This window comes from Syngnathus leptorhynchus, chromosome 6 (assembly GCF_054491065.1).
Source record: "Syngnathus leptorhynchus isolate UIUO chromosome 6, UIUO_Slep, whole genome shotgun sequence".
Classification (NCBI taxonomy): domain Eukaryota; kingdom Metazoa; phylum Chordata; class Actinopteri; order Syngnathiformes; family Syngnathidae; genus Syngnathus; species Syngnathus leptorhynchus.
The window spans coordinates 15208419-15231596 of record NC_141200.1 but is presented as its reverse complement, the minus strand read 5'-3'; the positions used below and the strand labels follow the sequence as shown (position 1 = coordinate 15231596).

The following is a 23178-nucleotide window of genomic DNA, read 5'->3' as shown; positions in this document are numbered from 1 at the left end:
TGTTATGCCTTCAGAAGAAAAAGGCACCATAGAGTGGAGTCATGCCCTAGTGGCATTTTGGCCTCCAAAAGTAGTGAAATACGAGTGAGTCACAATTTGTCCTACTTTACGGTACGTACTTCGTATTGATGATTAAAATTATTATTTTACTGTAGTTATTTGTAAGAAAACTTTTACTTCTCTTTGTTAAACAAATGCTTGGGCCTGAAAACTGGTTTTGTTCTTTGGTTTCGATGTTATACATGTATTCTAATGGTAATAAAATAAAGGTTTCTACTTCACGGATTTCACCTATCACGGGTTCTTTTTGGGACGTAATCCCAGCAAAAAACTGTACTGTACTTCAATGGTGGGCGAGCACTCACACACACACGCGCGCGCGCGCACGCACACACGCACAAGTGTATTATGGTTTAGGCAATTCTGTGTTGGCATGACATTGTTTTGAATGCGTGCCGTCATCTTCCATGCCCCGCCCTCCGCCTGCAGCCTTCTCGGATTGGAGGTGGATCCGCATCTTGGCTCCTCCGGTTTAGCTCGCAACACTAAATTCAGAATATCTCACCTGTTTCGGAGGCAATGGATTTTTACACAATACACTAGAAACCAAAACGCGAATGTTATGAAAAGTGAATTTCGCCGGTGCTCTCTCACGCCTCTATGCTGTTGGAATTGCTTTAACCGGACTGGACGAGGAAAACAACTGTCATATTGCTGAATGATTTTAGCCGCAGTGCCGCAGTTTGTCATCCAAACCGAACGAAGAATGTCACGACAACAGCAGACGTCGTTTAAAGCAGCGGACAGCGTGGTCGAGGTCAAAAGTAAAGTACGTCGGTGGAATGATGTTGGCTTGCTTACATATTTGATGACACGCCATGCACTGATTGCTAGTGCGTATTGTCCTCCAGAAAATGCAGTTGAAATTTAAATACTCTTAACGCATTTTTCTATTTGAGATAACGTATGCAGGGGCGGCTCGGTGGAGCACTGGGTAGCACGTCCGCCTCACAGTTAGGAGGGTGCGGGTTCGATTCCATCTCCGGCCCTCCCTGTGTGGAGTTTGCATGTTCTCCCCGAGCCCGCGTGGGTTTTCTCCGGGCACACCGGTTTCCTCCCATATCCCAAAAACATGCTTGGTATGCCGATTGAGCACTCCAAATTGGCCCTAGGTGTGAGTGCGAGTGCGGATAGTTGTTCGTCTCTGTGTGCCCTAAGATTGGCTGGCAACCAGTTCAGGGTGTCCCCCGCCTACTGCCCGTTGATGGCTGGGATAGGCTCCAGCACGCCCGCGACCCCCGTGGGGATAAAGCGGTTCAGAAAATGGATGGATGGTATTATGAGCATGTTTTGATGACGATGATGATGACTCCACCAAGCAGCCGAAGGAATGTATGTTCCGCATAGTTATCAGACAGTGTTTGAAAAACCAGTTTATATTTTGGTAAACAATATAGGGTTAGGGTTAGAAATTTTTCACGCACCCCATTTCACACACTTAAACACACGCGTTTGTGTATACGCACGCACGCACACGCGCACACGCGCACACGCGCACGAGTAGTTACACTTGACTCAATACAGTAATTCAAAATTCAGGGATCTCCTGCATTAGTTGCACCTCTGCTTCACACTACTTGTTGCCACTCCAAATGTTTCTTTGAAGTTGAGTTTTTTGTTCTGTTTATGTTGTTTTTTAAGAGCCAGTAAAAAAAAAAAAAAAAAAAGTCTTTTTTGTGTACAACAGGGGTCACCAACCCAGTGCCCGCGGGCACCAGGTCGCCCGTGAGGACCGCATGAGTCGCCCACAGGACTGTTCTAAAATTAGCTCAAATAGCGGCACTTGTCAGTGAGCTACATCTATTTATTTTACAGTCAAACCTCGGTTTCCTAACGTCCCGGTTCTCGAACAGATCGGAATTTGAACAAAAAATTCAAGATTTTTTTGCTTTGGTTGTTGAACAAAATTCGGAGGTCGAACTTTGCGAGATGAGCCGGGAGGACCCAAGAAAACCAGACCGTGCGGCCCGGATGCCGACTGACTCCGTAGTTATTGTACTTTCATTACTTTGAGGATTGTATTAACCCCTAATCATGAATCCAAAGAAAGCAAGTGGGAGCAGTAAAGCCATCCTAAAACACAAAGACGCTCTTAAAGCAATGCGACAGTGAACGCCCGGCGCGCTGCGGTTGTGCGATCGGACAAAATTAAGCTCCCTGCGCACTGAGGTCCACTTAAATTTTGGAAAGTGCATCAGGACTTTAAAAATATTTTCTAAATTTCAGCGACGGCTCTGTCACAATAATGCACAATAATAGCGCGGTTCAGTTGCGCGGTGGCGACGCGCTACGGTTGCACGTTCGGCGGTGCGCTGCAGTTGCGCAATCGGACAAAAATGCGCAAATGAACGGACCAAATTTTTTTCCATTTGTTATGGGAAATATAGATTTGGAATTTGACGGATTCGCTTCTCGAACGGATTGTGGTCGAAAACCGAGGTTTGACTGTATTTTTGCTATTCTTGTCAAAATCACATTTACATGTGAACTGGAAATGACAATAACACATAGTGAAAGCTAAATTGAGCAAATGGGCTATTTCAGAAGTGTGTGTCAAACTGGTAGCCCTTTGCCTTCATCAGTACGCAGGAAGTAGCTCTCAGTTTAAGAAAGGTTGGTGACCCCTGGTGTACAACCAACCTTAATCCTATTCTATTTCGGGTTGCCTCCTGGGTCAGACAAAAATCCTGTAACCATCGAATAGACCTTTTGGTTTGTAAGCAATGGCACCCTTCGCACATCTAACCCAAGATAAAGAATAACCCTTCTACGCTGTAATTGTATAGCTCTAATGAGTTACAATGACACTTCCTAATTATTTGTTTAGTTAATTGCTTTATTTAATAGCAGGCCTTTATTATTTTGGTTCAATTTCAATGTTTTTTTGTTGTGGACATCTGGGGGCAGTATTGGGGGGGAATAAATGATTATCTTCTGTTTGCTCATGTGGAATAAAAACAAGTAGTGGATTTATTCACAGTGTGTAAGAATAACTAAATGTAGCAATGTAAAGTTTAATGTTAAACAGCTTACCTGATTGCTTAGACTCTAAGCGTGAGTCACACCTAAGGGGTGTCAATCTTATTTTTGTCGCGGGCCACATCGTAGTTATAGTTTCCTTCGGAGGGCCATGACTGTCAATGCCTTTTTACAGTAAAAGTAAAAACACGTTTTTTTTAATATATATTTCAAAAAGATGAATGGTACTAATAATTCCCAGCAATTTTTTTAATGTGAAGACAATTTATAATTTTAGTATTGACACATGAAGTCGTTGCACAATTACTCTTTGTGGGCCACATAAAATGATGTGACCCACAAAGAGTTAATTTTTGCTAACTAGGCCAGGGACTGCATCTGGTCCCCGGGTTTGACACCTATGGCTTAGAGTGTGCTGTGTGCTTTGCATGTGTTTGCCTGTGCCTCTGCTGCTGGGCTGGGTTCCATTTTGATGTTTTTTAGAGTTGGCGTGATCATCTAATGCGGTTTTACACGCTTGAGGAACACAGGGAGCAGCTAGCATAAAATGGATCGCCTGGACATGGCCTTAGCCACGTAACATATTTCTCCTGTTTTAACCAGTCATTGTGCAAACATGACCATTTATATTTGTTCTTTACTGGCCTGTCATCACCTCCTGTAGCACCCTCATCATCCATCTCTCCACCCATTTTGACAATAAAACTTTACTCTTTTTAGTCACTGGATCATTTCCTTTCTGTCTCGCTCCTTATCCTACACACACTCTGTTTCCACCTCATCATTCCGAATGAGCCTACACTGACCGCCCACCCACCACAACAAACAAATGAGTATGCTACGTTTTTTAGAGCCAATAAGGCAGTGCACAAGTTTATGGACGTAGGTACGCTACAGTTAAACTGAAATACACATTTTGCACATGTACAAAAAATTCAGGACATCTCAGTGTCCCAGATTTTTTTTTTACAGGACAAACCATGAAAATCCAGGACAATCAGGAAACTCTGGAACAGGTGGCAACACTAATTCTACTGTAATTCCATCTTGAGAATGCAAACGTCTCTTTAGACGTCAGTGTGCTGAAAAGGTGACTAGAAAAAAACAAAACAAGAAGTGATTTGGCTCGTCAGTGATTACCCCAAGATGACTCCATGTACGTACAACATGTATGACTTCTCCCTTGATGCTTTACGGTTTAAGATGAAATCTTTTCTTCCGCTTATCCGGGGTCGGGTCGCGAAGGCATCAGCTTTACGAGGGACTCCCAGACCTCCCTCTCCCCAGCCACTTCATCCAGCTCATCCCGGGGGATCCCAAGGCGTTCCCAGGCCAGGCGAGAGACATAGTCTCTCCAGCGCATCCTGGGTCGTCCCCGGGGTCTCCTACCGGTGGGACATGCCCAGAACACCTCCCCAGGGAGGCGTCCAGGAGGCATCCTGATGAGATGCCCGAGCCACCTCATCTGCCTCCTCTCAACGTGGAGGAGCAGCGGCTCTACTCCGAGTCTCTCCCGGATGACCGAGCTTCTCACCCTATCTCTAAGGGAGAGCCCGGACACCCTGCGGAGGAAACTCATTTCGGCCGCTTGTATCCTGGATCTCGTTCTTTCGGTCACGACCCATAGCTCGTGACCATAGGTGAGGGTAGGAGCGTAGATCGACCGGTAAATCGAGAGCTTTGCCATTTGGTCCACCTCTCTCTTCACCACGACGGACCGGTACAGAGTCCGCATTACTGCCGAACCGCTCCAGTGAGAGCTGGAGATCACGGCCTGAAGAAGCCAACAGCACCACGTCATCTGCAAAAAGCAGTGACGCGATGCTGAGGTCCCCAAACCAGACCCCCTCAACGCCTCGGCTGCGCCTAGAAATTCTGTCCATAAAAATTATGAACAGAATCTGTGACAAAGGGCAGCCTTGGTGGAGTCCAACCCTCACTGGGAACGAATCCAACTTACTGCTGGAAATGCGGACCAAAATCTGGCATTGGTGATACAGGGACCGAACCGCCCTTATCAGTTGGCTCGGCACCCCGTATTCCCGAAGCACACGCCACAGAACCTCCCGAGGGTCGTGGTCGAACGCCTTCTCCAAGTCCACAAAACACATGTGGACTGGTTGGGCGAACTCCCATGCACCCTCGAGGATCCAGCCGAGGGTGTAAAGCTGGTCCACTGTTCCACCGCCAGGACAAAAGCCACACTGCTCCTCCTAAATCCGAGGCTCAACCTCCCGACGGATCCTCCTCTTAAGCACCCCTGAATAGACATTACCAGGGAGGCTGAGGAGTGTGATTCCCCTGTAATTGGAACACACCCTCCGGTCCCCCTTCTTAAAGAGGGGAACCACCACCCAAGTCTGCCAATCCAGAGGCACCGTCCCCGATGTCCACGCAATGCTGTAGAGGCGTGTCAGCCATGACAGCCCCACAACATCCAGAGCCTTTAAGAACTCCGGGCGGATCTCATTAACCCCAGGGGCCCTGCCACCGAGGAGTTTTTTAACTACCTCAGTGACTTCGACCTACGAGATTGGAGAGTTCACCTCAGAGTCTTCAGGCCCTGCTTCCACAATTGAAGCCGTGTCGGTGGAATTGAGGTCTTCGAGTATTCCCCCCACCGACTCACGACGTCCCGAGTCGAGGTCAGCAGCACACCATCTCCACTGTAAACACTGTTGACCATGCACGGCTTCCCCCTCCTGAGACGCCGGATGGTGGACCAGAATTTCCTCGAAGCCGTCTGGAAGTCATTCTCCATGGCCTCACCAAACTCCTCCCACGCCCGGGTTTTTGCCTCAGCAACTGCCGAAACCGCAATCCGCTTGGCCATCCTGTCAGCTGCCTCCGGAGTCCCGCAGGCCAAAACGGCCCGGTGTCCACCAGCGGGTTCAGGGATTGCCGCCACGACAGGCACCAACGACCTTACGGCCAAAGCTCCGGTCGGCTGCCTCAACAATGGAGGTGCGGAACATGGTCCACTCGGACTCAATGTCCCCCGCCTCCCCCGGGACGTGGGAAAAGCTCTGCCGGAGGTGGGAGTTGAAGCTCTTCCTGACAGGGGATTCTGCCAGACATTCCCAGCAGACCCTCACAGAGCGTTTGGGTCTGCCAGGTCGGACCGGCATCTTCTCCCACCATCGGAGCCAACCCACCACCAGGTGGTGATCAGTTGACTGCTCCGCCTCTCTCTTCACCCGAGTGTCCAAAACATGCGGCCGCAAATCCGATGACACGACTACAAAGTCAATCAACAAACTGCGGCCTAGGGTGTCCTGGTGCCAAGTGCACACATGGACACCCTTATGCTTGAACATGGTGTTCATTATAGAAAATCCGTGTCGAGCACAGAAGTCCAATAATAGAACACCGCTCGGGTTCAGATCAGGGGGGCCGTTCCCCCCAATCATGCCCTTCCAGGTCTCACTGTCATTGCCCACGTGAGCATTGAAGTCACCCAGAAGGAGCGCTCTCCAGCATTTCCTCCAGGGACCCCAAGAAGGGTGGGTACGCTGAGCTGCCGTTTGGTGCATAGACACAAAGAACAGTCAGGACCTGTCCCCCCACCCGAAGGCGGAGGGAGGCTACCCTCTCGCTCACCGGAGTGAACCCCAATGTGCAGGCGCCCAGCCGGGGGGCAATAAGTATGCCAACACCTTCTCGATGCCTCTCACCGTGGGCAACTCCAGAGTGGAAGAGAGTCCAGCCCCTCTCGAGAGGGCTTGTATTAGAGCCCAAACTATGTTTGAAGGCAAGTCCGACTATGTCTAGTCGCAACTTTTCTGCCTCACACACCAGCTCGGGCTGCTTTTCAGCCAGAGAGGTGACATTCCATGTCCCTAGAGCCAGCCTCTGCAGCCGGGGATCGGACCGCCAAGGTCCCCGCCTATGGCCGCCGCCCAGCTCACTTTGCACCCGACCCGCCTATAGGTGGTGAGCCCATGGGAAGGGGGACCCACGTTTTCTTTTCGGGCTATGCCCGACCGGACCCCATGGGCGAAGGCCCGCCCACCAGGCCCCGGTGACCCGCGTCCGGGCAAGGGAAAACTGGGTCCATATATTTTACTCGTCATAAGGGGTCTTCTGAGCCGTGCTTTGTCTGGCCCCTCACCTAGGACCCTTCTGCCATGGGTGACCCTACCAGGGGCATGAACCCTCAGACAACATGGCTCCTAGGATCATAGGGGCACGCAAACCCCTCCACCACGATAAGGTGACAACTCACGGAGGGGTATTTCATGTTCCAAAATGAAAATTGTTTGTTGTGCATATGTTACTTGGCAAAAAGGTGTGTTTTACCTTTTATTTATTTTATTTTGTTTGTTAGAAACAAATGGTTGGTTAAGTTAAACTTGGACCATGGATGAAATAGATGTGCTGATTGATGACTTGCTGGCCCAGGATCCCTAGTAATGACCACCATGAGGTAGATTATGAGATGGATGGAAATAGCGTTGGTCTACATGCACTTGTTAGCACGTCTGCCTCACAGTTAGGCGGGTGCGGGTTTGATTCCACCTCCGCGACCCTCCCTGTGTGGAGTTTGCATGTTCTACCCGAGCCCGTGTGGGTTTTCTCCGGGCACTTCGGTTTTCTCCCACATCCCCAAAACGTGTTTGATAGGCCAATTGAGCACTCCAAATTGCGTGTGAGTGTGAGCACGGACAGTTGTTTGTGTGCCCTGCGATTGGCTGGCAACCGGTTCCTCGCCTACTCCCCTATTACAGTTGAGATAGGTTCCAGCACACCCGCGACCCCCGTGGGGACAAGGCTGTCCAGAAAATGGATGGATGGATGGATGGATGGATGGATGGATGGATGGATGGATGGATGGATGGATGGATGGATGGATGGATGGATGGATGGATGGATGAGTATATGCTTGAGCTTGAACCCACGGTCCATTGCCAATGACTGGCTAGAGTAGAGGTTTACTTGTGATAGTATAAACTTACATTTAAGTGAATCTGGGAGTTTTTGCCGCACTTCCTTCTCTCAGATGCTCTTCCAGTATTGATCTGTTTCAGTCTTGGTTGGGTCTGTACCATATGATAAAATGTAAATGGAATAAAGTTGCATTCCTGGCTAGTGGTGTATTTTGTGGAATAAGAATTTAAAGGCCACATTTTCAGCATTATAGGTACACAATATTCCACCCACACGCGTTCAATTGTGTAAGCAGAGCCTGGGGATTCTGAGGTGGGCTCTCCTATCTCTGAGGTTGAAGTCATGTGTTTTGTGGACTTGAAGAAGGCATTTACCCATGTTTCTCAGGGAGTTCTGTGGGGGGGTGCTTTGTGAGTATGGGGTACCAAACCCATTAATCGCAGGGTTCGATCCCTGTATCACCAATGCCATAAATTGGTCCGCACACAAGTGGGATTTATTTGCGGTGAAGGTTGAACTCCGCCAAGGCTCCACTTTGTCACAGATTCTGTTCATAACCATTAGGACAGAATTTCTAGGCACATTAAAAAGAAAATCCTATATTTCCTGTTGTGTGGACCCGTGCAATGCACTCATTGTGGTTGTAGCAAATTGGATGGCCCTGACACTGATGCGGCAGTCCTCAGCAGCTATAAGCAATTACCCACTGGTGGTTTGGCATGGGGCGGCATCGCCGGTCAACTCTCCACAGCCGCGACACGATGTATACAAGATGTAAAATACTTCAGGGAAGATGTATTTTTTCAGGTTGGAGGGATAGCTTCATGGTAACTGCACTTTTGTTGTAAATAATTTAAGTGTGACTAAATAACAGCACTCCGTTCATGTATAGTAAGGGGAGGGCCAACTCATAAACAAGCACAGTTATGAATGTCAGTAGTCGGGAGTGATGAGTTGACTTAATTCTTGGCAAATTGAAGAGATTCCTCTCTTTCCCCTTAAATTCAGTGCAAGTGTGGCGCCGATTGGATTTCGGAAATTAATTGGATTTGATTCACAAGGGTCCGATTCGATTCAATTCACGATTCTCGAATCAATTTATGATTCAATTGACTTTTAATTCCATTATATCATGCACCGGTTTTAATTTTATAAGGAAGACCTTCTCAGAACAGCAAAAAGGATTTTAGTTAAAATATGAATATGTATATTAAGAATTAAGAACCCAAAGCAGTTATTGTAATTATTAATGTACTTTTTATTTAACATGACCTGACTGAAACACAAATGCAATAAATCGAACAACAGGACAGGCTGTGTAAATAAAATAGCTCAAAGATTTTGTGCAAATGTCACAGTGGTTGGCAAAATAAATCTCTATCATAAGAGACACAACCTTAATAATCAACTACCGTATTTTCCGGACTAAATGTCGCTCTGGAATATAGGTCGCGTTAGCCATAAAATGCACAATAACGTGAAAAAAAAACATGTAAATCGCTCCGGACTATACGTCGCATTTTGGGGGAAATTTTTTCGACAAAATCCAACACCAAGAACAGACATGAACGAGCAACAACAGGCTAAACGATAGGTATGCTAACGTGACATCAACACAAACAAAGAGCTGAGAACGCGCCTTACGTAACATTCAGTTATTCTATAACTTGTTATATAAATAACACGTTTATAAAACCATCTGTGTCACTCCAATTCATTAAATCCATCGATCGTCCTTTATGTAAACAATGCCGCATATGCACCGCGCCGCTGACATCGGACTCGTAAGTTGCATTTCTAATTATTCCACAGACCCATATAATGATATATAAAGTGTATTTCAAATAACTATCATATTACAACATTATCAAACCATCTGTGTTACTCCAAATCATTAAATACATCGATCAAATTCCTCGTTCTTTGTCAACAACGCCACGCGTGCGCCCTGATGTCAGCCTCGTCGTTATTCCACAGATATAACTATATTGTAGCGTTAACAAAGTACAAGGAAAGACGTGGGTTTAGGGAAACGGCTCTTTATTTAACAAGACTTCAACGAGGCAACAACTACTGAACTGTAACGATAAAAACATATACAAGTTGCTACACAAAATAAAATATATCAAATAACTATAACAAATAGTTCACCGCCACACGGCCCCGAGCACCGCGTCGACTTCCAGGCGTGCGGCGACGTGGACTTCCATCCATGGCATTTCCAGCCACAGAGGTGGAAGAGAGCGCCATAGAATAGGACCGGGCATGCGTAACAGCCATGTCCGAGCCCCATCCACCGTCCCCGGACAGCCACTGCGCTGGCCCCCGACTTCCATCCACGGAGGTGAAAGAGAGCTCCGTCGAGTAGGACCGGGCGTGCATAAAAGCCATAATAGTTTTTCAAACCTTCTGTGTCACTCCAAATCATTAAATCCTTCAAACTCTTCGGCCTCCGTGTCACTTACAAACAAAGCCGCTAATGATGCCGGTACTACATGGGGCCCTTCGTCATCTTCATCATCTCGTGATCGAATCTTTGTCCTTTATGTAAACAAATGAAATTCAAATTACAACAATCCCTTGCTACATCGTGGTTCGTTTATCGCAGTTTCCCTTTTGTTTTTTTGGGTTTCTTTAATTTTGAAAATTTGTGAAAATATTCACATATAAGTCGCTCCTCAGTATAAGTCGCCCCCCCCACCTAAACTAAGGAAAAAAAATGCGACTTATAGTCTAAAAATTACGGGAAGAAATTAAAGCAATCGGAAATAAAATTGAAAAATATTCTAAATTGTCTTGTAGTGCAATTGGTCTTTTTTTTCTTTTTGTGCAAATGTTAAAAAATACTTTTTTTACTGTTAGCAATAGCCTTTGTTATTTGCTGGGATCTAGTAGAGTTTGCCAGTAACTTTGTACGTGCAAATGCAGTGTCGAGCTGCGTTTTCTTTGGAGCCCATACAGACGGTTGGTGTCTCGTTAGATGGTTTCTGAGATTCGTGGTGTTGCCGCGATATTTCACTTTCATGCCGTACATATTACATATTGGTTTTCTCTTATCCAGTTGATTGCTCCCTTGTTTTTTAAAAAATCTAAATGTTTCCAGACACCTGTGTTTCCAATGCTTTCGTTATGTTGTTGTGTTAAGACATTCACCACCAAAACTGTAGTCCGTCAGTGACATCAGTACTGGCAAAATGCCCATCTCAGTTAAAAGGATAAAACATGGATGGAAAAGTAAATATTAGATTGTAATTCATATCCTCAATCTGCCACACAGACGTATTGTTTCATTGTAGTGATGGGAATTCCAGTTCTTTTAGATGAACTGAATCTTTAGAATCAGTTCATTAAAAAGATGCGTTCAAACAAATCGTCTTTCCAATTTTTTTTTTTATACATCCCGTGGAAACAACCCATACACATCAAATACAACTACACAACCCGCCCCCACCAAATTGTTATATATAATCGGCTCGGGTAATTAACACATTTCTTTCTATAATACAACACCTACACACTGATCCGTTGTCAACAGTCTCACCTGGTCGTGAACGGCAAGTTGCGTCACTGACTCGTTTGTGAACGGGAAATTACGTCACTGACTCGTAAAGTCCCTCCTTCATCTATCACTCGCTGCTGATTGGTCGTTCGCGAAGATTCACGAAAGAGTGACAGACAGCATTGCCGCTATGCCATTGCCATTAATAATAATAATAATAATAATAATAATAATAATAATAATAAAAGTGGGCCTCGGTGGCGCACTGGGTAGCACGTCCGCCTCACAGTTAGGAGGGTGCGGGTTCGAGTCCACCTCCGGCCCTCCCTGTGTGGAGTTTGCATGTTCTCCCCGTGTCCGCGTGGGTTTTCTCCGGGCACTCCGGTTTCCTCCCACATCCCAAAAACATGCTTGCTAGGCCGATTGAGCACTCCAAATTGTCCCTAGGTATGTGTGCGAGTGTGAATGGTTGTTCGTCTCTGTGTGCCCTGCGATTGGCTGGCAACTGGTTCAGGGTGTCCCCCGCCTACTGCCCGATGACGGCTGGGATAGGCTCCAGCACACCCGCGACCCCCGTGGGGACAAAGCGGTTCAGAAAATAAATGGATGGATAATAATAAAAGTTCATCTCAAACCAGCAATCTAGCGTGAAACTGCAGTCGATATATTGGATAACATATTTAGGCCTATATATGCATACACGTTATATAAACTCACTTATTCGTTCGTTGATGAACGGGAAATGCAATCCACGACTCGTTCGTGAACGGGAAGTTACGTCATTTTCTTCTTCGGCGAGGTGGCACCAGCTTCAATGCGCATTACTGACACCTACTGGTTGAAGTCATGTAAACTGAAAAAAGAACGAATCACTTTCAGAAGTGATTCGGTCACTCTCATTCACTGAAAAGATTCGTTCTTTTGAACGAATCGTTCACTCAGGAGCCAACACTATTTCATGGTTTAAAATAGAATTCCTTGCTGTTCAATATCTTGTTCACAGTTTGACGCTGAATACCGCCGATTTGCTTTCAAGAAGAACTGCCCAGGTGGCTTCCAAGAGTTCTATAGCCTCCTCCAAACTATCCATCGCATCCCTGAAGTAGACATGTTATTGGGATACGCAGATGACCATGGAGACCTTCTTCCAATCAACAATGATGATAACTTCCACAAAGCTGTCTCATCAGCAAATTCCTTACTTCGCATTATCATAACCAAGAAAGGTAAGAATACAGTATTCTATAGTATTTTAAAAAAAAAACACAGTTAAAAATTCATAAAGGCTCTAAACCCGGGATGTGCATTGAAAAACATTTCCTTAATAAATATTTATTTATAATCATAATTTTAAAATAACTATAATAAACCATGGAGTGTAGAAAACAGTCATAAAAGGTCCACTTTTTATCACGCATGCATTGATCCCACTTTTTTCGGACTGAATAGGAGTACCAACATTTGCATTTGAATACTTGTCGTTACTAAGTACAGTGGAGCCTCGGTTTTCGAACACAATCCGTTCCAGAAGGCTGTTCGAGAAGTGAATCATTCGAATTCCGAATCATGTTTTTCCATTACAAATAATGGAATTTGTTTTTAATCTGTTCCAAGCTAAATAAAAGCATCATTTTTTCATTTGCGCATTTTTGTCCGATCGTGCAACTGCAGCGCACCGCCAAACGGGCAACCATAGCGCATCAACGACCGCGGAACCGCACCGCGCTGATCGCATTATTGTGACAGAGCCGTTGCTGAAATTTAGAAAATATTTTTAAAGTCCTGATGTACTTTCCAAAATTTAAGTGGACCTCAGTGCGCAGGGAGCTTAATTTTGTCCAATCGCGCAAAACTGCAGCGCACCGCCGAACGTGCAACTGCATGGCGCTGGTCGCATTATTGTGACAGAGCGGTCGCAAAAATATTTTTAAAGTCCTAACGGACTTTCAAAATTTAAATGGACCTCAGTGAGCAGGGACCTTAATTTGGTCCGATCCTGCAACCGCCCGCAGCGCGCCGGGCCCTAACTGTCGCATTGCTTTAGGAGCGTCTTTGTGTTTTAGCATGGCTTTACTGCTCCCACTTGCTTCATTTGGAGGCATGATTAGAGTTGATGCAATCCTCAGAGTAGCGAGAATGTAATAACGAACGGAGTCAGTTGGCATGCAGGTCGTCTCGGCTCATGTCGCGAGGTTCGACAACCGAATTTCATCCGACATCCGAAGCAAAAAAAATCTCGAATTTTTTGTTCGAATACCGAATTGTTCGAGAACCGGGACGTTCGAAAAACGAGGCTCCACTGTACCAATATTTGAAAATACTTTTATGTCCTTTAATCGCGATGAAAATGTGTTTTATTTCAATCAAATATTGGTCAAAAACACAAACTGACATCTTTCACACCTTTTAAACTAACACCTTGTCATTACAACATGACCATTCTAACAGTGAAATACTGTGATATTAAATGTTGATGTAATATTCTAATTTGCACTGAGATGGATTTAATGACTATTCTACTATAACCAAGACTATTGCCAGTAAGTAATATGCCAGCAACGTTATTTCCCTAAAATGACAGCATGTCAATGTACTAAATATAGTAGATGTAAAGCCAACAAACAATACTCCCTAAATTTTGAAAGTCAGGTGATGGGTTCTGGTGAAGTTTTTTTTTTTTTTTTGTCTATGTGTCTCTGTGTGGGAAACAATAGTATTTTGTGGTTGGCCTATCTAAAATCCAGTCTTAAACATCTTCAAATTAGAGTAAAACATAATAGTAAAACACTTTCTTAACATACTATATTTCCTCGACCGTCTGATTTTCTCTGCTATTTTGGAACCTCTTATCCAGATGAACAACACTCTTACTTGCCCTAAAAAATTCCCATAAATGGCACAAATGTAAAATTACTCCTGAGAAAAGAGTATGAGCAGTAGGGATGATTTTAGAGACGTTTGAAATGCACATTTGTTTTTGTTTTTCAAATTTCAACGAAGATGGCAGCCACTTGTCATGTTACTCTTAAAATTATAACTGCCTACTCAAACCAAACCAACAAGGTTACTGTTTTCAAAGGTCCTAACACTTTCCCGGATGACTCAGCAGTCAGTTTGAAAACACTGCCATAGCAGCAACAACAGTCTGACCACTTGCACAGTACAATGAAATCCTGTACGAGAGCTGCATCAAATATTCTGCCTTTTCCAAGGTCATAAAGCCGAGTTTTGTCAGAGAGGTATTAATTTAACAATATGATGATTATTTTAGTGGTGTTAAACCACACTGCATTATAGTGAGCTGTCTGTATTATTTCCACAAGTTACTACGAATTATTTTATCATGATTACACACATCTCTCCGTATGTACAGTATCTGACTTTTTCATGGAAACTGTTAGCTAATAGCCACCATGAACATGATTTTAAAGAGTAAAAAATGTTTCTCTTTTCTCCATCTTCTTCTGTCAGAGGATGAACCTGTAATTTTTGCCACTAACTCCCTCCAGAGGCGAAAAAAAGGGCTGGGTTTGACAGGTCTTCGTCCCGCCGGTTCATTGTCTACCCACTCAAAGAGCAAAATGGGTCTCATGATTGGTCGACCACAGAACTTCCGTCAAATTTCATCAATTATTGACGTGGATATCCTACCCGAGACACATCGCCGAGTACGGCTCCACAAGCACGGTACCCATAAACCTCTGGGCTTCTACATTCGAGATGGGGCCAGTATGAGAGTGACGCCTTATGGTGTAGAAAAGGTAACATTCATCATTTGATATTAATATACTACACTGATTAAATGGTGTAACACATTCAAATGTTTCAATTCAATTGAACACACTGTTGGGCGCTTCTAAACTGAATTATTACAGAGTGTATCGAATGTGGGCGCCACGCATAGTGGCGCATTGCCTAGCACGTCTGTCTCATAGTTCTGAGGTGCAGGGTTTGTTTCGGGCTCTGGCCTTCCTGTGTGTAATTTGCATGTTCTGCCCGTGTCTGCGCGAGCTTCCTCGGGGTACTCCACTATCCGCACTGCCTGGCGAACAGTCCAGGGTGTACCCTGCCTGCTGTGCTAAGATGGCTGGACTTGGCTCCAGCTTCCCTGCAACCCTCGTGAGGATAAGCAGTCTGCAAGAATGAATGAATTGCTTGACCTTTTCCAGGAGCCTATCGTAACTTCTACAATACCTTCTGTAGCTGTCAAGACGTACTTTTTCTATTATTCATTGATAGAGGTTGATATACGTATTTGTCCCTTTGTTGTATTTACTTTATCCCTTTCACTGCAATAGGTTCCAGGAGTGTTCATATCCCGCCTTGTGCGTGGTGGTCTTGCAGAGAGTACTGGGCTCTTGGGAGTTAACGATGAAATTCTTGAGGTCAATGGTATTGATGTTACAGGAAAATCTTTAGACCAGGTAATTTCCAATTAATAACACAAAACTGTTCAGAAATCATCCATTTGTAAACATTTATTTTGACTCTTGTATTCATGCCTTGGCCTACATATGCTGTAACATAGCCATGTGTATCTCCTCACCTTCTGTACTACTAACACAAGTACAGGTATTTCAAATAGATAGCTGATGGGCTTATTTGGATTTTCTATCACTTCATGTGAACCATTTTCAGAAAAGAAGCCAGGTGATATTTCATTATCTAATTTTAAAGTACATTGTCATGAACATCACATAATAAATATAATGCATTATACACTGCTCAAAAAAATTAAAGGAACACTTTGAAAACACATCAGATTTAAATGGTGAAAAAAAAAGTTGGATATCTATACTGATATAGACAGTTTAATGTCTCAGGAACAAAAGGATGCCACATCTTTTGATGGAAATAAAAGTTTACAGCCTACAGAGGGCTCAGTATATAGACACCCCAAAAATCAAAGTGAAAAAATGATGTGGCAGGTTCGTCCATTTTGCCTAAACTCAATTTCTGCAATTCAAAACTCTTCTCAAAATCATAAGTAGCCCCCACATGCTTGTATGCATGCTTGACAACGTCGCGGCATGCTCCTAATGAGACGACGGATGGTGTCTTGTGGGATGTCCTCCCAGATCTGTCTAAGGGCATCAGTGAGCTCCTACAAAGTCTAACGAGCAACCTGGCGGCGTCTGATGGACCGAAACATATTGTCCCAAAGGTGTTCTATCAGGTTTAGATCAGGTGATCGTAAGGGCCATTCAATTGTGTCAATTCCTTCATCCTCCAGATACTGTCTGCATACTTTTGCCGCATGAGGCCGGGAATGTCGTGGATCAGGAGGAACCCAGGACCTACTGCACCAGCGTAGGGTCTGGCCATGGGTGCAAGGATTTCATCCCGATAACTAATGGCAGTCAGACTGTCATTCTCTAACCTGTAGAGGTCTGTTTGTCCCTCCATGGAAATGCCTCTCCAGACCATCACTGACCCACCACCGAATCGGTCATGCTGAATGATGTTGCAGGCAGCATAGCGCTCTCCTTGGCTTCTCCAGACCCTTTCACGTCTATCACAGGTGCTCAGGGTAAACCTGCTCTCATCTGTGAAAAGCACAGGGCGCCAGTGGCTGAGTAGTGAGCATAGGGCACACTACAGGACGTTGTACCCTGAGGCCACCCTCGTGAAGTCTGTTTCTGACTGTTTGGGCAAAAACATTCACACCAGTAGCCAGCTGAAGGTCATTCTGCCGGGCTCGGGCAGTGCTCAACCTGTTCCTCCTTGCACAAAGCAGCGGATATCGGTCCTGCTGATGGGATGAGGACCGTCTACGGCACTGTGCAGCTCTCCTAGAGTAACTGCCTGTCTCCTGGAACCTCCTCCATGCTCAGGAGATTGTACTGGGAGACACATCAAATCTTCTTGCAACAGCACGCATGGATGTGTCATCCTGGAGGAGTTGGACAATGTGCGCAACTTCAGGAGGGTTAAGAAATCGCCTCATTCTTCCAGTCGTGATAATGACTCTTGCGAAAGCCAACACTTGTGGAAAAACAGCTAAATAAGATCAAGAGGGAGGAGCTTGAAATGGCCTCCACCTGCAAAATCAGTCATGTTTTGGGAACCATCTCATTGTTGCCCCTCTAGTGTACCTGTTGTTAATTCCATCAACACCAATGCAGCTGAAAGTGATTAACAACCCCCTCTGCCACGTGCCTGACCAAAACCTTATCAGAAAAGTGTAATTGAATTCATGCCATACCCTGATAAAAAGACTGTTCCTTTAATTTTTTTGAGCAGTGTATATATAATGCATTAGATTTATATGGGGCTTTTTCGGACAATTTAACTGTCAAACGACTCGCAATTAATACATTGTTCATGCACTTGCACATTCACACTTGGGGGGCATAAACTACTCTCACAGTACTTAAATCAAATTATGTAAAGTACCACAAGGAATTTTCTTAGTCTACCTATGAAATTGAGATACGCTGTTTTTGTAACCGAAATGGGGACGTTATGCTACTAGTGACAGTTACCATCAGTTGTGCTAGTAAGCTTAGCCCGTAAAACAAGGCTCACTATATGCTCCCGGTTGTAATGTTTGTATTACAGCGCTTGCTTTTTGCATTTTATAACTGTGATATAATAGAAAATGGAGACCAAATCCAGGTTACAGGGTTGGCTTTGTTTCTTTCTCATCAAAATCAGCAGCAGCAAAGTGTGTTTTATTTTTGCTCTGCGATCATAATAGAAAGAGTAAATTATGTGTTCTGATAAATGCCAAACCTATTCAACAACACTCACAAGCATGCTTGTTTGCATTTTTTATTTCAGAACTTGCAACCTTTATTCCCATATCGTTTCAGGTGACAGACATGATGGTGGCCAACAGCCACAATCTTATAGTGACAGTGAAACCAGCTAACCAGAGGAACAATGTCATGCATCGAGGGAGTAAAACAACAGGAAATTCTGGTTCTTTTGGCTCAAATGGATCTACAGGCTCCGCTGTGTCACATGATTCAACGAGTCCTGCCACTCACAGCACCCCCATCACTGCAAGGTGTGACATGTCATGTAATTCCTTCTCAGAACTACGCACCCTTAAAACTGCTGGATTGTAAATTGTAGCGCCCCAGGAAGTTGGGTCAGTTAGATCCACCTTTTGTTTTTTTTGCAATGTTTTCATTTTTAACCCAAATTGTTTTTTTTAGCCCAGCATTTTTAAGGGTATAATTGGGTTTTACTCTCCACGTGTTCAGCACCGGTTCCAATGAGTTTTGGGATGAAGCCATGCTGCTCTGATTTTGTGTTTGTAAATCGCTGGTGTCAGGCGGAATACTCATACCAAGACCAAAAGTATTTGAGGTCTCCTTTTGGAGACATCTACAGTTCACCAATTCACAGTAGGTGTGAATTGGCTCAGGTGGTAGAATGGTTGGCTCCCAACCTGTAAGTTGCTGGTTTGTTCATCAAGCCTTAAGAGATTTTTTTTTTTAACTACCGAGAAATAGAATGCAAGTAAAATTCATTCAAAAACTCTCCTTGAAAACTTTCCTGACAATTTCTGTGTGAAGTAAACATCACAAATTTGTTTCAATGTAATTTTTTAGAGCACGCACATACACATTGATTGTCTGGCCACATTCTTTGTTTGACTGTCAAGATAAAAGGTGCTCGAGAGGGTGAGGACACAGGCACTGTTGTTGTCCACTTGGGGTCGCCTTCCACACATGAACAGTTTTACTTTTGCTTCACTCCACCCATGCTGACAAATGAGGCACGTTGTGTCCAATAGAGTTGCAGTATATTCAACATATACAGCAACGTTTGTTGGTCCTGGATATGTTTGGACATGATTCTATACTGCTGTGGAGTACTTTGCCAATGCAAATGTTCAGTCACTCTGATTCAAAGTGGTTGGTGAAAAATATGTGAAATGAGATGCCCCCTACCTGTTTTGATGTAATAATAATAATAATAATAATAATAATAATAATAATAAACATTTTATTTATAAGGCACCTTTCAAGGCACTCAAGGTTGCCGTACAGACATAAAATAGCATAAAAAATGACCGGATGAAAATGTAGCCAAACAATGTACTGTAATTTACTTTTTATTTAATGTTGGCTATATATGTATCTTTTCAAACATCGACAAAGCACCGGAACATAAACCCCCAGCATGTTGGTCAGAGGTCCATGTCGTTTCGGGAAAAACTATCCAATAATAATCCCAATCATAAAACACCTAAACAGTTAAAGGCAAAGAAATTTTCAAGTCGCATCAACATTAACAATAGAAGAGCATCTAGAGCAGGGGTGGGCAATTATTTTTTCCATGGGGCCACATGAGAAACTGAAAATATTGTGGAGGGCCGGCCAAAAGGCTGAACTCAATTCTTCATATTATTAATTGCATTTCTTTATAAAAAGCAGTAAATAACATTATTTTTGACAAGCTGGTAAGAGTATATATCATAATTAAGTAATGAAAAAGTGAGTTTTCCTTGCAAAAAATGTCATTTATTCAATCAAATTTTCCCAAAACAATGGTAAACAAAATGTGAACGTTTTTTACTATCTGTGACATTTATCCAATAAACTTAGATGCAGGCAATCAGGTAATCAATATCTCTGAAGAAAAGCATGTAATTAAATAATTAAATCACTAAAACAACATAATAAAAACACACTAAACATGCAAATAAAAATAACCACACTACAATTAAAATCATGCACAACTCAACCATAAAAACATGCTTTAAAACTTCTACCTTCTTACATTTTTAAATTCTTTTTTCTTGTTCAGTGAGAGAAATCTAGTCTCTGCTGTGCTTTAACGAGTGCATCGAAGTGAGGTTGCATGTCTGAGGTGGAGATGCGAAGCACAGCTGACAGATGATCGCCAGTGAGATGTAATGCCGACTCAAATTGTAGTCTTTAAACACGGCGATCTGCTCCCCGCAAACTAAACACACGGCTTTACCTCCGACTTCAGTAAATAAATACTTAGCAGTCCAGTTTTTGTTGAAAACCCTGCATTCGGCATCTCACTTTTTTTAGCAGCGGACATTTCTGAGGGCTTAAGTCTTGTGACTTGCTAGCGACAATGATCCAATCATGCGCACGTCTCGCACGCCCCGATATACGTATTGCGTCATCATGTACGTGAATAAAAAACAACTTCAAAATAAAAGCAACGCAGCTTCAGTCCATGCATCAAGTAAAATAAGAAAATGTTTATTTTGTACGGGCAAGTCAAAGTCAACCAAAGGGCCGTATGTGGCCCGCGGGCCGTACAATGCCCAGGTCTGATCTAGAGGCTTCTGAATGACTTTTCTGGAAAGTATCTTACCTTTTGTGTTTCATCAAAACAAGATGTGAAAACATCTGCTTTCACTTTGGAAAACAATGACCATCAATCTTTTTTATGTGATATTGCTTAACTGTTGTTTGGATGTTTTTAAATTTTTAAAAAAATAATTGGTTAATAAACAGCAATCGATGGAAACAGGTTTTTGTTTGTACTTTAATGCAAGTAAAATTGTATCAGATTATTTCATTAATCGATGGAATAATAAATTCTAAAAACATTCAATGACAACACGCAGAGCAGCAATATCGGAGATACTGACCATGAATTTACATGGTATCGGATTGATGCGCCTTCCTCATACTTTCTGAAAAGGAATAATACATTTTCATACATTTGTCTATGTTCAGACTTTTCCATGTTTGGGAATAAACACTCATAAGTCGTCAATTGTGCAATTTGGTTTTATTTACTTTGAAAACATACTGCTATTATGCTGAATACAACCACAAATGTCCACATGGTCGGGGGACTGGGATGATCAAGGCTGCAGTGACAGTGATATAATTATTGTGCTGTTATCTGTACTCTTTGGTTATGAAGCATAGTTCTGTTAATGACGTGGTTTGTTATGTCATATGTTTCAGTAACAGCATCGTAGAGGGTGACAGCGATGAAGAAGAAGATGATGATGGTGACCTCATCCTGGAAAGTGACTGTTTGACATTCTATCAATCACATAACGTTACAAACCTCACCAGTGAAAGATTGCACAGCAGCCCTGTGGTTAGAACCCTTCAACAGAGCGTCTCCATGCCTGAATACATGGGATCAAACCTGAGATCCCGTCAAAACGGACACCCAGGTCACAGCATTCAACAAAGCATGAGAGAGAGTGGCAATATAATAACAATGTGAACACGGCCATATGTTAACCTGTCTGTGAAATAACAGATGTAAAAAAACATATGTGTATATATATGTGTGTGTATATATATATATATATATATATATATATATATATATATATATATATATATATATATATATATATATATATATATATATACACATACACACACACACACACACACACACACACACACACACACACACACACACACACACACACACACACACACATACATATATACCGGTTGATGCGCTGATATCTCCTCTAAACTTTAAACTTATAGCATCAGCTAAAATATTCATTTTTTACCATGACCATCATGAACATCTATGATTTGTAGGAGATCACTCTATAATATAGAGTCTATATGGTTGTTAACAATTGTCATAATACCGTAAAAAGGTATAGGCTGTATTGTTACTATGAAAACGGCAAGAAAACAACCCCAACTAAAATGCATAAACTGTGGACCACTTCTATTACCCAGGCATTGTGACCAAGCAAATAGCAAATTTCCGCGAATAAATGACACTTTACTAAAATGGATATGATTGCCTAGATTAATACTTGAAACCACAAATTCCCCAACCACCAACTTTGATTCCAAAACTCTAAGAGCATTTCAAATGCTTAGACACAATGCTGTACAATATAGATTTTATTGACAGCTAAATAAAATCTGCACAATGTGCAGTGCATGTCAAATGAAAAATATTTTTTGAACAGGCTTCACTCACACAAGACGTGCATACCTGTACATCCCTAGCCAACTGCTGTACTTTATTCTTGAAGTGAAGTACACTGCAAGAAAAATGTGCTTCAAATATATTTTTAATATTGTGTAAGTAACTGATTTTTACCTTACATTTCCCTCCTTACAAATATTTGTGTTTAAGGTGGGAGAGCCACATACTTCTTTAAATATATAAAACAGAGTACATAAATCTTCTTTTTAACCTTTTTGGTATGTAGGGAGAGGGGAAACTGAGGAAATAAACCGTGACGTGTGTTCTGTAACTTTATCCAAAGTGTTTTATGAATATCAAACTCAGAAAATGAAAGATGTCGCCTGGATATGTGCTTCCAATGGTTCAGATGAAATTAAAATGTGTTCTAAATTAATCTTATTCATTGTCTGACTGTATTTTTTAAAAAGCCTTTGCAAGCTACTTAACACCATAATTTCAGCTAGCTTCAATGAATAGTGTTAGGGCGTAAGTGTGATGGTTGCAGCCAATTGGTATAGCCACAAAATGTCATAGTTACAGGATAATATGAATATATTTCAATAGAAACTGATCAATTGAACTGATCTTTGTTCTCTCTTTGTGATATCAAGAGAGATACCGTATTTTCCGGACTATAAACCGCTACAATCTTTGAACCCTGTGGCGTATCTTTGGATTTTTTGTGATTTTTGTGATGTCTGATAGACTTACATTCATCAGTAAAAAGGTTGTGGACTTCTATTGTGCCTTCCTTGTCGGAGGAATATGTGACCAGACACACGGTCATTGGGGGGAAGAGTAGTGTGTTGATCGCATGTCCGTCCGCCAGTCAAATAGTGACACAC

The 23178-nt window shown here is 43.1% G+C and overlaps 1 protein-coding gene across 3 annotated transcripts; it reads left to right on the top strand.

Annotated features, from left to right (window-relative positions):
- Positions 1–510: 510 nt before the first annotated feature.
- Positions 511–22732, top strand: pard6a (par-6 family cell polarity regulator alpha). Of its 3 annotated transcripts, none has more exons than XM_085914241.1 (7): positions 511–824; positions 12429–12651; positions 14897–15186; positions 15437–15544; positions 15724–15849; positions 18241–18437; positions 21340–22732. In XM_085914241.1, the coding sequence occupies exons 2-7, from the start codon at positions 12534–12536 to the stop codon at positions 21608–21610; spliced, it is 1110 nt and encodes a 369-aa protein (XP_085770367.1). In that variant the 5' UTR covers positions 511–824; positions 12429–12533; the 3' UTR covers positions 21611–22732. The 3 variants fall into 3 exon arrangements, with proteins under 3 accessions (XP_085770367.1, XP_085770365.1, XP_085770366.1); XM_085914239.1 differs by having other exon boundaries at positions 511–829; XM_085914240.1 differs by lacking the exon at positions 15437–15544 and having other exon boundaries at positions 511–829.
- The last annotated feature ends 446 nt before the right edge of the window (positions 22733–23178 follow it).